The 14061-nt window shown below is 39.8% G+C and overlaps 1 protein-coding gene across 6 annotated transcripts in view; it reads right to left on the minus strand.

Annotated features, from left to right (window-relative positions):
• Positions 1–1839: 1839 nt before the first annotated feature.
• Positions 1840–14061, minus strand: part of LOC143658893 (caspase recruitment domain-containing protein 8-like) — a 32288-nt gene continuing 20066 nt past the window's right edge. For all 6 annotated transcript variants that reach the window (XM_077131289.1, XM_077131291.1, XM_077131290.1 and 3 more), the window contains 4 exons: positions 13016–13141; positions 10782–10923; positions 8454–8498; positions 1840–3412 (listed from right to left, as the gene is read on the minus strand). In XM_077131289.1, coding sequence (XP_076987404.1) covers positions 3141–3412; positions 8454–8498; positions 10782–10923; positions 13016–13141 — 585 coding nt within the window. In that variant the 3' untranslated portion in view covers positions 1840–3140. The remainder of the gene's footprint in view (positions 3413–8453; positions 8499–10781; positions 10924–13015; positions 13142–14061) is intronic.

A 14061-nucleotide genomic window follows, 5' to 3' on the forward strand; every position in this document is an offset into this window, starting at 1 on the left:
TTCAGGTTTTGATTTTAAGCTTCCTTCAGGATGGACCAGCAAAGCATTTAGTCTAAGACTAATTTTCACCCACTTCTAAGTACTCAACTCAATGCACCATAAATTGTGAGATTTTCCCGTCTGGCTGGTGGGCTATTACCAGCCCTATGTAAATTCTTGTACTCTTTCCTATTTCTTTCAAGTGGTTCTGCCTCTATTGCTGTCAGAAAACATGGTCCTATACAGTCAGGCTCTCCTGATTCTGCATCAAACAGAGAAACAAGTCTATTTGCTTTGGTGAGAAGGTGAGTTTACTGCAGATGCATCATCAAGGAACTGGAGATAAAAATCTTTCCAAGACCAGTTCAGAGTGGAAAGGCTGGTGTTATAGTTTGCTAGCTGCTGGAATGCAATATACCAGAAACAGAAGGCTTTTAAAATGGGGAATTTAATAATTTGCTAGTTTACAGTTCTAAGGCCGAGAAAATGTCCAGTGAAAACAAGTTTATAGAAATGTTCAATCTAAGGCATCCAGGGAAAGATACCTTGATTCAAGAAGGTTGATGAAGTTCAGGGTTTCTCTCTCAAGTAAGGAGGCACATGGCGAACATGGTCAGGGCTTCTCTCTTATCTGGAAAGACACATGGTGAACACGGCATCATCTGCTAGCTTCCTCTCCTGGCTTCCTGTTTCATGACGCTCTCTGGGAAACATTTTCCTTCTTCATCTCCAAAGGTAGCTGGCTGGTAGACTCTCTGCTTCTTGTGGCTATGTCGTTTTGCTCTCTCAGAATCTCTTGCTTTCTCTAAACTTTCCTCTTTTATAGGATTCCAGTAAAGTAATCAAGACCCACCTAGAATGGCTGGAGACATGAAACAAACACTCTTGATTGAGTCACATCTCCATGGAGATAATTTAAATAAAGTTTCCAACATACAGTACTAAATAGGGATTAGAAGAAATGGCTGCCTTTACAAAATGGGATTAGGATTAAAACATGGCTTTTCTAGGGCACATTCATCCTTTCAAACCAGCACAGGTGGTTTGGGCTTTCATAACCCCAGACAGGCAGAGAAATGGCCAGGATCCAGAAGAAAGCAAAAAAGAAAAATAATAGAAGATAAACTGTTTGGTCAATATGTGCTGTTATCTTGTAGGCACCTCTTGTTGTTGACTATTTGAGCTTTTGATCTTGTCCTTCAAAAGGGAGAAAGGTGCTGATATTAGTTCATTGGTGTTTCATTCCTGCAAGCAGAGCAAGGGAGAGTTTCTAGGAACAGAGAGTAAGTTTTTGAGATTCGACCAATAGCAAACTATTTCAACAAAGGTTTTCTATGCTTAAAATAACTTTGAGGCTGCTTGAGTGATCATTAAAACACATATTTTTTTTCTAGCTACTGAAGATTATACCAAACATTTTAGCTAAAGGATTATATTGAGTATTTTTTTCTATCTATCCAGCTATCACCTCCAGCCTCACCTGAATGTGCATCATTGCTCAGCCGAATATTTGTGGGGAACTCTGCAGACTTCCGGCATTCTTTCTTCACAGCCCTCTCCAACAACCCACCCCGTGACCTCTGCCACAATGTTCCCGCTGGACACAGTTCTAGCTCTGCAACTCGTTAAGACTGCCAGAGTCTGCCTGGGCCACCTTCTCTTCTCCGTGACCTGGAAACTCTCCAGAAAGTAGTCTGGCAATATTATAAGGATGGCCGGTTTGTTTATCATCTCTCAAGGATCACTGTCCTTCATTGCCTGATGTCCAGTCTCTTGAAAAGTGTTATTCCTTATATTTTATCTAGTTCCGCCCATGTTCTAGTTTGGTAGCTGCCAGAATACAACACACCAGAGACTGACTGGCTTTTAATAAAAGGGGATTTATTTTGTTAGTTCTTCAGAGGAAAGGCAGCTAACCTTCAGCTGAAGTTCTTTCTTATGTGGGAAGGCACAGGGTGATCTCTGTTGGTCTTCTCTCCAGGCCTCTGGGTTCCAACAACTTTCCCCGGGGTGATTTCTTTCTGCATCTCCAAAGGCCTGGGCTGAACTGCGAGTGCTGAGATGAGGTATGCTGAGCTGCTTGGGCTGTGCTATGTTGCGCTCTCTCATTTAAGCACCAGCCAATTAAGTCAAACATCATTCATTGCAGCAGGCACGCCTCCTAGCCGACTGCATATGTAATCAGCAACAGATGAGGTTCATGTACCATTGGCTCATGTCCACAGCAACCGAACTAGGTGCCTTCACCTGGCCAAGTTGACAATGGAATCTAACCACCACACTCCACCTTTGGTTGTTTTAGACAAGAAAGTAAATATAGTCTTTACTCCATCCTGGTGGAAGCAGAAGTCCAAAATTTCTCTTGATTGCATTTACTGTCCCATACTCCAAGTTTTGTATACAATACATAGGTATCCGCCATGTTATATGTCCCGAGTATAGCTTGTGCTATGGGTAGGTGTTATCCAGCCCTCCTCTCTCTTGAGTAATAAATGCAATGATCACCTTCCATTTATCCAATGCCAATGAAGATTGGCTGGATTCTCTCTACCTGAGTTCAAATTTGGGGTGGGGTACCCAAGACCTCTCTCAGGTACAATTAATCACTAGAAGGACTCTTAGAACTCAGCCAAGTCATCATTCTCATGGTTATAGTTTATGACAGTAAAACTATAACCATGGGACACAGATTAAAATCAGCAAAGAGAAGAGGTCCATAGGGCAGGGTCTAGGAGAGGCCAGGTGCAGAACATCCAGTTGTCCATTCCCAATGGTGTCATGCAGACAGTGGTGTGTGGCCACTCACATGGAATTCTGCCAACCAGGGAAGGTCATCCAAACCTTGGTGTCCAGAGTTTTATGGCAGATTGGCATGTAGACATAACTGAATGCTCACGAGACTGACCTCAGTCTCCAGCCCTCCAGAGGTGGAGCTGATGCTGAATGGCCCAAGGCTCCCACCATAAATCACATTATTGGCACAGACTATCCAACATGGGTCAAGGTCCCACCATATTGCTGGCACAGCCTCTCTGGCATGCCCAAGGTCTCGGGTAAACAAAGACATTCTTATCAGGTAGGACATTCCAAGGGTTTAGAAACTACCAAACCTTTATTTGGGAAAGATTAATTCTTTACTGCACACTGAAGATCTATCTAAATCACTGTGAAAAGCTCGGCTGCCTGAGGTAAGACACGAGATAAGGGTCTCTTTCACTGAGGCTCCTGTAGAGCTTCTCCAGGGCCTGGTCCCCTTTGTTCTTTACAAACTTCAGCAGGGTCTCATTCCTCCTCTCCCGTGTCTGCTCCTGCTCCACCAGCTCCGTCTCATTTTCGGTGAGGACCTCACTGTCTTGAAGGTCATCCAGCACCCCGTCCAGATCCCCCATCCTGGCTTGGAGGTGCCGGAGGTGTTTCTTCACAAAGGCTGCACCTGGATGGGAGAAGGATGTAGACTCAGAGAGGGAATGCTCACTCATGGGATTCTGGACTGTGCCAGTTTGAAAGGATGATGTTCCCTAGAAAAGTCATGATTTTTATTTTTTAAATATTGTTGTTGATAAAACACATACAAAAAAACATTCTTAACATACAAACATTCCATACATGGTGTACAATCAATGGCTCACAATATTAGCACATAGTTGTGTATTCATCACCATGATCATTTTTTTGAGCATTTGCATCACTCCAGAAAAGGAAATAAAAAGGAAAAAACTCATACATACATACCCTTTATCCCTCCCTCTCATTGATCATTAGTATTTCAATCTACTCAACTTATTTTAACCTTTGTTCTCTCTATAATTTGTTTATTTTTTAATCCATATTTTTTTACGCATCTGTCCATACCCTAGATAAAGGGAGCATCAGACACAAGGTTTTCACAATCATACAGTCACATTGTAAACGTTATATCTTCATATAATCATCTTCAAGAAACAAGGCTACTGGAGCACAGCTCTAAAGTTTCAGGTTCTTACCTTTAGCCACTCAAATATACCATAAACTGAAAAGGGATATCTATATAATGCATAAGAATAACCTGCAGGATAGCTTCTCAACTCTCTTGGAAACCTCTCAGACACTGAGATTTTACTTTTTTTCATTTCTCTCTTCCCTCTTTTGCAAGATTTTCTCAATCCCTTGATGCTGGGTCCTGGCTCATCCTGGGATTTCTGTCCCACGTTGGTGGGGGGTAGGGCAGTGGGTTCTTGATTAGATTATCTCCAAGGAGATGTGATTCGCCCAATTGTGGGTATTAACCTTGGATTAGATGGAGATATGACTCCACCCATTCCAGGTGGGCCTTGATTAGTCTACTAGAATCATTTAAAAGAGGAAACAATTTGGAGAGAGCAGCAGAGCCAAGAGGCTGAGAACCACAGAGCCCATGCAGCCAGAGACCTTTGGAGATGAAAAATGAAAATACCCCCAGGGGAGCTTCATGAAACAAGAAGCCTGGAGAGAAAGCTAGCAGATTTTGCCATGTTTCACCACGTGCCTTTCCAGTTGTAAAAGATACCCTGAACTTCATCGGCCTTTCTTGAGTGAAGGCAACCTCTTGCTGGTGCCTTAATTGGGACATTTTTGTAGACTTGCTTTAATTGGGACATTTTCACAGCCTTAGAACTGTAAACTAGCAACTTATTAAATTCCCCTTTTTGAAAGCCATTCTGTTTCTGGTATATTGCATTCCAGCAGCTAGCAAACTAGAACAAGTACCTATGCCCATCTATAAGCTATTATTCTAGGACAAGAACACTGTTCCTTTGTTTTGTGCATGTTGCCTAAACCTTCCAGACACACATTCAGTGGGCATGGCTCCATTTCCAGTGGTCCATGGATTTAGGTGTGTTCAGTGAATGTATCTTCCTCTTGGAATGTACCTTCCCTTCCAAGCTCTGCTAGCCTCTTTTTTTTTTAATTTAATTTAATTTTTTTAAATACCAAAAAACATCAAACAAATGAAAACATTCCTATTTTGATCATTCCGTTCTACATATATAATCAGTAATTCACAATATCATCACATGGTTGCATATTCATCATCATGATCATTTCCTCGAACATTTGCATCTCTGCTAGCCTCTTATTTCTATTTTTTCATTTAAGCCTTAGACCAAGGGTTATACCTTGCTTACGAGGCTTATACCTTGCTGTATATTCAAATGTCCATCCTTCTAAAAATCCAACAGAAACCGAAGTCCATAAATCCAAGAAAAAACCTGGAGTCTGTAAATTTTCAGAAGCTGTGCGTGATGCTAGATATATGGAGATAGATTAAGCTGCTTCCCTGCCCTCATCACTTTTCTGGCAAATCCGTGAAGGAAGAAATATGAATGCATAGCTACAACATAGAAGTAACATGGGACTTTCCCATCAGACTTAGGGTTCATACTGGCTTCTATATTTAATATCTGTGTAACTTGAACCAAGTCACATCATTTCCCTGCATCTCATTTGCTTCATCAAAATGGCAGTTACTTTGTTTGTACAACTGGTGCCTCTCTCTCTTTTTTTTTTTTTACCAAAAAGTCAGGGATAATTAATGCCATGTCATCTGGGACTGCAATCCAAACAGTTAATTTTAATGATGAAATTTGTGTGAAGTATTAAGATTTATCTTGAAAAATTCATTCACTATTTCCTAAACATGAATTAAGTCGTTCCTACAGAAATATTTTTTCCTATCCTATTCCTGTTGCAGGCATCTCTTCTTATTTTGTCTTGCAACTTCTAAACAATCTTCTGATCTTGGCATAAACTTCTCTTTTTGCTTTCTCAAGGATGCCCCCTGTCTTTCTCATTCTCCCAAAGTGAGATCAGAACACCCTATTATACCCTTTCCTAAATCTATCTAATTTTCCCGGGAGCACATATCACAATTGTATTAAATAATTACTGTGTAATTAGTTTCATTATTATCCCTTTCATAACATATAAACTCCATGAGTCCAGGGTCTATATCTGTCTAAACTGCATTTCTTGAGATACTCAAAATATGATTGTTTATTTATGGATGTTACTACATTCACTCTGATCCTCCTCTGAGATTCTCAGTTCTAGCCCAGCCAGAGGTTTTTTGACAGGATTAAATGAACTGGAAGACAAAGAGTACAAATATAGGTACCCAGAATATTTAGCATACTATAGGTGATTGATAAATTCTACCTACCGCCACCGACATCATCACCACCACCACCACCATCACCGACACCTTTATCACCACCATCACTGCTATCGTCACTATCACCATCACCGTCATCATCACCATCTTCTTTACTATTATAAACGCTTACAAGAGAAATGTGAGAATTGCCTTGAGATCATAAAAGAGGGGAATATCTTGACTTCGGACATACGTGGCACTGGTAAAGTCTTCACAGAAGAATAAGTATCAGAGGAGTTTGAAGTAATACTATTTTATTATTAAAGCTGAGATGATACCAAGCAAATAGGAAAAGAGGGACAGATAAAGGTAGTGATTTACAGGGCAGCTCCAAGGCAGTGTGCAGTGTGCAGGGTGAGGATTTAACTCTAGGGGTTCTAGAAATTCTGGGGCTAACTTGTGAACAGTCTTATATACATGGAGCTAATGAACTTAGGCTTTGAGCTGCAGGAACAGATGACATTTATTGTTCAAAACCCTGTATATGGGCAGTGCAACGGTGGCTCAGTGGCAGAATTCTTGCCTGCCATGCCAGAGACCCAGGCTCATTTCTTTGAGCCTGCCCATGCAACAAACAAACAAACAACACTATATATTTATTTGTTGTTCCTATCCAGCATTCAGTCACCACCTAGAGGGAAGTTCTTTGAATTTCATCTTCAGCAGATTCTTACTGGGCTCTTTAGTTCAATTTGATGCCCATGGTAGCTCCAAGTAGGAGACATGCTTTTGAAAGATAGTCTGCCTCTCAGAACCTCCTGGCAATAAAGGGTGGCCAGGACACTGGTTCATAACCATTTCAAGTCCGTTGAAGACCCACTAAAGCTACCTGTTGTATCTTCATTGGAAGATACAAGAAGAAGCTCTATGTTTTTCTCTCGACTGGTCTGTTTTGAGGTGTGAGGCTTTCCATTTCTATTGAGTGGAGCTTGAGGATGAAGCCAATGTGGAAGGCAGAGTGGGTATATGCAGTGAGACTGCAACCTTGTGACACTATGTGGGTCAGTGGACCAGCCCCTCATGAGATTGGTCCCACCTCTTGTCCTTTCATTCACCTGAGCCATTACACACTCCCTATATTGTCAGTTAATTTAAGTTGGACTTTCTGTCTTTTGCTACACAAATGTTTACCCACATAACTGGGTGTAGTAGTTAAGTTTGTGTCAACTTGGCCAGGTGATGGTATCCAGCTGTTCTGTTGCTGTGGACTTAAATAATCAGCATGTGAATTTCCTGTATGGCTGATTACATCTGTGGTAGGCTAAAGGCAATGCCTTCCACAATAAATGAGGCTTAAAAGGAGAAGTCAAAAGAGAGAGAAACAACTCAGCCAAGCCCCAAGGAGCTCAGCACATCTCAGACCCAGATGTCTGTAGATGCAGAAAGGAATCATCCTAGGGAAATCATCCTCAGAAGCCACAAGAGAAGCCAGTAAACATCGCTGTGTGCCTTCCCATATGACAGAGGAACTCAGAAGAAAGCTACCTGCCTTTCCTCCAAAAGAATTGTAAATTTGTAACTAAAAAGAAAACCTTTATAAAAGCCAAATCCATCTCTGGAATATTGCGTTCTGGCAGCCTTAGCAAACCAAAACACCAGGACATTGCAGATTGTTGACTCATGTTATATATTTTTTTAATTAATTATGGATATGAGGGCATCAAGAGACCAGTATTTGCAGTCCTCAATCCACTACTTAACAGATGACGGATTTAAGTCCTCTGAGTCTGAACTCCTTATTTTAAACAATTTATTTCTCTGTTACATATCAATTCCAGTGACCCTAACCGATTCCCTGCTAAGGCACTGCCTTTATTTTTATCAAGTGTCCTAACCCAGATCCCCACTTCCTGTCTCATTCCCAACACTCAGTCGGTGATCTACACTGTCGGAAAGAGTTAGAACACTGTTATCTATCTTTAATAGTTACCCTTTGCTTTCACTCTAAAGTTAATAGTCAGACATCATTCTTGGACTTCCAACATTGGGCTCTTGCCTGCCTCTCTAATTTCATGTTTACCTTGTCCTTCTAAAAATGTATGTTCCAGCCACATCAAACTATGTTTACTTGTTGCTCTCAGATGCAAGATGTTTTTTCAATAGTTTGTGTTTGAATGCTCTTTTGTTTGCATATTACATCCTAACTCCCTCACTTAGGTGAATCATTTACATTGTTTATATCTATCTCTTATATTAGACAGTCTAAGATGAAAGGAATGAACTCTTGGCCGATGATATCAAACCATTCAAAGACCTCTGATTCAAAAACATTCTCTGGCTTTTAACATACTATTTCACTGACCTGAGAAAGTAGAAGGGGTTGATGCAGCACCAAACTGAAGATCCACTAGGAAAGAGGGAAAAATTGTAGTAAAGTAAATATCAATCATATACACTTATTTAACTTTTCCAGTCTTTGATACAAGCAACTAAAATAATTTATCGATTTCATAAAGGATCCTCTTTTGAACCTTAATATACTAATGCAATCCATGTAAATAGAGGGGCATCCACCAGCCATTAAGGATGTTTATCAGAGGAAGAAAAAAAATTTTCCAATATTCTTTTAGCTTCTATCTGCAAGCCAATGTGTTAGGAAATGTGATGGCTACAACAAATGCCTGTTACACTGTCCTACCTTAGTACAAAGCTTAGATAAATGCATTTTAGAAGTTAAAATAACAGCAATAAATGACTAAACTTGAAAATATATTTAAAAACATGAAAACACCAGCACTGCTAACAGTGTGGAAAGTTAAATTGTTTCATAAGCTGATGGAAGAATGCCAGTTGGAGTTAACATTTTGGAAAATAACAGATAATGTTTACAATTAAGGCTACAAAATGTCTTCCACTTTTACCTAAAGTCCCTGATATACTTTAAAATTTGAATTAATTTTGGAGCCCCCTCTTTTTGAAGCGGTTCAGACTCCATGTAGACCAACACAGAATGAAATTGGGTTCTCCATCGTCAGTCAGGTACCATAGTTTGGGTTTATGGTCATTTGACCTAAGAGCAGAGCATGTGAAGTCTTCTATTACTCCACTCATCTCAAGGTCCAGCCATTCACAATTTTCCTATTTTGCCTATACTTTCCTTATTAAAGTTGTCCTTGCAAGCTGGCAAAAGAATTTTTGAATGAAAGAAAAGTTAACATGAAAATACATTCTGATGTTTAAAAAGACGATGAGAACATGACGGCATTTGTTTTTTATTAAAAATATACACTGCATGTCTGCCATAAACTAGACCTTATTCTAGCCTCTGAGGATGCAAACAATGGAAAACGAGACAACTGCATTGGTTCTTTCCACATTGGAGACCACAGAAAAAGTCAAGAAAATCTCACAAATAAAACAAGACTCTTAAAATCCGAGTTGCTAAGACATTTTAGAGAATGAAGGCAGGAAGAGGAGAGGGCAGCATGAGGAGACAAGGCCTAGGAGATGAAATGCCATTGATACCTGAAATGTGACCAGGAACACTATGTCCGGGCCCAATACATGTCCACGACCTATACAAGAGGGTGCTTAGTGGGAGGGAGGAGAGCACTGGAAGCTGAATACTATTATGGGGCAAAGAGAGGAAACAGGTTGTGAAGCCTCTGAAGAAAGAAGACAAGTGGTGGAGGAACACGAGGGGACAGTGTGGCAATGTGCCCACACAGAGGAACCACATCAGTCGGTGACAAACTCATTTTAAATAGTTGTAAAATATTACACAATATGATTCATACATTTTTTTTTCAAATGTTGTCCTACTATTGGGCATTCAGTTTGGCTTTATTTTTTCCCCACTACAAATGATGCTCTGCCATATCCTTGCATCCCATTTCCCTGCATATGGTGGTTTTCTTATAGAGGATAGATGTCCAAATGTGGCTTTCTGGATCAAGGGACAATCAAAAAATTTAAACTGTGTTTCCATATTAGTATCCAAAAAGGGTAAAGTAATTTATTGCTCCTCTACTAATTTATCTTAATGCCCTCTTCCTGATAAAGCCTTATAGAAACTCCTCCTTGCATAATATTGCCCAAGGCAATGATATGTTATTTTTAAAGATTTGCGTAGCCTTTTCAAAGCATGCTGTCTTACACTTTTGCATTATTTCCAGGGATTCAAACACTCATAGAAGGCTTTGGGCAAGGCTCCTAGGAGCTTCTTAGGAACTTGAAATAATGTTTATGATGTTGAATTTATGTAAAAAGATTAAACATTTTACAATGACTTTCATCAGATTATATAAAGGCATCTAACCCCCCAAACTATTAACTCAGACTATAGAAGGAATTATACAATTTCACAGAAGATGGAATTAAATGACCTCTACATTCCTTCTGACTCGTATTATATCTCCTGTAGTTTAGGTATTGAGTGATTTCCAATCACAGCACCGACAGCCATCCTCACTCACAGGAACACCAGGACATTTCACACCCTAGAAGTGAACATTGCCGCCATCTTGGTTTCACACCCTTTGGCTATATAATAGTTTACTCTCTGGGTAATAATTTACTCTCTGCGATAGGACCATAAACAAACTTTCTCCTTTGACTCATTTCACTACACCCAAGGTTAGAGGTGCATAATTTTCCTCTGCAAAATACTCAGCCTCATAATTTTACCTACCTGGCTTCACCGAAGTTTTCCAAACCAAAGTCCCAACTCTTTTGTCAGTAATTTCAAGTTCGATTTTTTCTTTCATCTGTCCAGCGTAAATTTTAGCAAAGGGCTGGATTTCTCCAGGGCTCCTGTAGGACAATTTCAATTCCTAGAGGAAACATATCACTCGACTTAAAATTTGACCTACAGTGAACAGGCCAATGGAACTTGCCCCCTGACTTTGCCTGCAACTCACGCTTGTTTGAAGGCAAAACAGAGGGACAGCTATCGATTCTTTTAAATTTACAATTTGAGGAAATATTGTTATACCTTTAGAGGAAGAGTAGCCTAACTGACAACAGCACATGGCTCAAAGAAAAATTATCTGAGCTATTGATTGAATACAAAACTCTTTAGATCTTGAGGATCTTCATAAACGATTCCAACAGATCACAATCTGAAAGTCTTCAGAGAAGTAAGAGTACTGTCAAAGAAAGTGCATCAGTTCTCTCCGCCTAACTGGGAATGCCAAAGGTCAAATACTGTCATTTCGGGTCCTTATCTCTGGTCTGCACCTCACTGTCCAAGATTTCTGGGGACAACTTCTTTGGGAGAAATTGCACTAACATCCTGACCAGGGGAGAATTAGGAAAAGGTTGGTTATGCAGATCTCTAGGAAACAAGCTCCATAGCTCTTGGGAAACAATTTTTTTAGAAATTGATCAGAGGAGACATCATAGATTCTAAACCTTTTTGATGGAATATAAATTTGCTCAAAATTATTTATCACTACACTTTACTATTTTACTATTTTACATTTCATACCTCTTGTTCATTATATCGTATTCTCATTTAAGGAACACGCTGTGCCCTACTCATTTCTGTATACTGATGGTTATGGAAGGTCTTGTGACATCTAAGAATGTATCATACCTAAAGGACAACCAAATGTTGGGAGAGAGTTCCTGCTTTGCAATGACTGATTCAGGATGTATGAAGGAAATTGGTAAGACTAAACAGACCATAAGTAGGCACTTTATTATAGTCTCATTATCTAATATATGTAGAAAAAGAGCACTGAGTTGATGTTTTCAATTAGCTTTGCCACTTATATTCTGTGTGACTTTGGGGTCCCAAAAGGATAAATGGGAGCACTGACACCCAACGCCCTTGATTTTGCCAAGCCTTAGCTTTGCACCCTTAGTCTTCCTGGGCTATACAACAGAAAAATTACATGTCTCCAAAAAAGCATTAAAATTTAACAAATTCACTATTAATTCAAGCACTTAAAATAGATGTTTTTCCTTTATTATTCAAATTGGAAAACCATTAAATTTTGAGACTTTACTGGTGAAATGATATTGTGCAAAATCTCTGTAAATTTATTTGTTAATCCTGTGGCTTTGAATAGGGCAATACTCTTTTTAATCAGTGGTATCACTCATGGTAGCCTCATGCCAAAAGGCACATATAAAACCATACGAAGGGGCACCCGGGTGGTTCAGTGGTAGAATGCTCACCTTCCATGCAGGAGACAAGGGTTCAAATCCCAGACCATGCACACACACACCTTTCCCCCCAAAAAAACATATGCATGCAAACATTTATTGCCAAGGCAGCTCTAATGAGAAATTAGAAACAACTAAATGCTGGATAACAGGGGAGGGCTAAATAAGATTTAGAGTTGTGGCTATTTGGAATATTTAGTCTTATTAAAATAATATGTAAGGGGTACCCAGGGAGTTCAGTGGTTGAATTCTTCACTGTCCTGTGGGTGACCCACGTTCGATTCCTGGACCATGCACTCCGAAAATAAAAAGGTAAAAAAATAATAATATGTAAGAATAACTTTAATGTACAAAAGATCATCTCAAGTTAAAAAAAATGAATAAAATTAGAGACATAGTATAAAATCAGCTATACGTTCAAGTACTTTAACAAATACCTATTGAGTGCCTTCCTCAGGCAAGATGTCAGGCCTACATGCAAAGATGCCAGGCAAAGGGAACTTCCAGTTACAAAAAAGAAACTAACAATGAGTAATTTTAAACACAAAATAAATGCATCAAATGCCAAAATGTTAACTCTGCGTGTGTTAACATCTTGGAACTCTGTAGTCTGATTAATATTCCTTTTCTCTCTTTAAAACAAACATGTTTGACACTAATAAAGAAAACTACTTGCATTTTGCCAAGTTCTCCCATTTGTTTTGAAATTCAACAAATTGTAAAACCTGCTGAGTTAAGGCAGATTCTACCCACCTTGGGCATTATTTCCAGCTGTGCAGAACCAGACACAATGTAACGGGAACCAAAGTTCAGGGGCTCCAGCGGGGGTGAGGTCTGCAGACGCTCTCCATGGAAATTAGCTTCTTCATCATCTATTGCCTGAGAAGAAAAAAACAGAAAGAAATTAGAAGAAAAATGAATAAATCAAATATGGCCATCAAGGTTATCTCTATATTTCAAAAGTAGTATATATGACATTATTCAACATTAAAATTTCTAGAGATAGATACATCTATATGGACATGTCAATCTTCATGAAGAAATTTTAATGGTTTTCTCAAGGCCAAGGAATCTATTGTGAGTATATAACTTTTTAGTAAAAAATCTTTGGGCTGTTTTGATTTTTTTCTTTTTTACAAGCTGGCTTCTCCAACCTGGGAGCCAAGAGGCTTCCTTCTGGTGCCTCTCCGGGGTACAGGTAGCTCCACTGAGTCTGTGGTTGATAAGTGACACCCAAGGTTGGAGACCTGACCTCTCCCCATTCCTGGGCGTGCTGCACCAGACAGGCTCTGCCCCTGACCACCAGTGAGATGATCCAGTTGTGACATCCCAGCAGAGAGGCCCAGAAACCAGAGGAGAAAAGGGCGCTCGGAAGTTTAGGGCAGCCAGCAAAGACCCAGAATAGAACTTGAGCAAGATAATAAAACTAACATGTGAGGAGTCTCAGGTGAGGCTCAGTAAAGACTTGATGGAAGTGATCAGCAAGAATTTAAACTAAAAGTGATCATGGAAGATGGTGGGGTAAGACCAGGTATAGATTCCACGGTGGAGGGGTAGTGAGTGGAAGGGGTCACCAGGGCACTTCTGCTCTGGGGCTGGGTGCTGTACACAGGTGCACTCACCACAAAAATTCATTGAATGGTATAATTCTCTTCCTATGTGTCATACTTAAAAAATAGATGGTATAAGTCAGAACAAAAAAAAAGGTAGATGCATTTGCAGGAGAGGATGACCAACACTGAAACCTGAATTGGGTCAGGAAGATAGAAAGAAAGAAAAGTCAAATTGTACTGCTCGGA

The sequence above is a fragment of the Tamandua tetradactyla genome, chromosome 16, assembly GCF_023851605.1.
Source record: "Tamandua tetradactyla isolate mTamTet1 chromosome 16, mTamTet1.pri, whole genome shotgun sequence".
Classification (NCBI taxonomy): domain Eukaryota; kingdom Metazoa; phylum Chordata; class Mammalia; order Pilosa; family Myrmecophagidae; genus Tamandua; species Tamandua tetradactyla.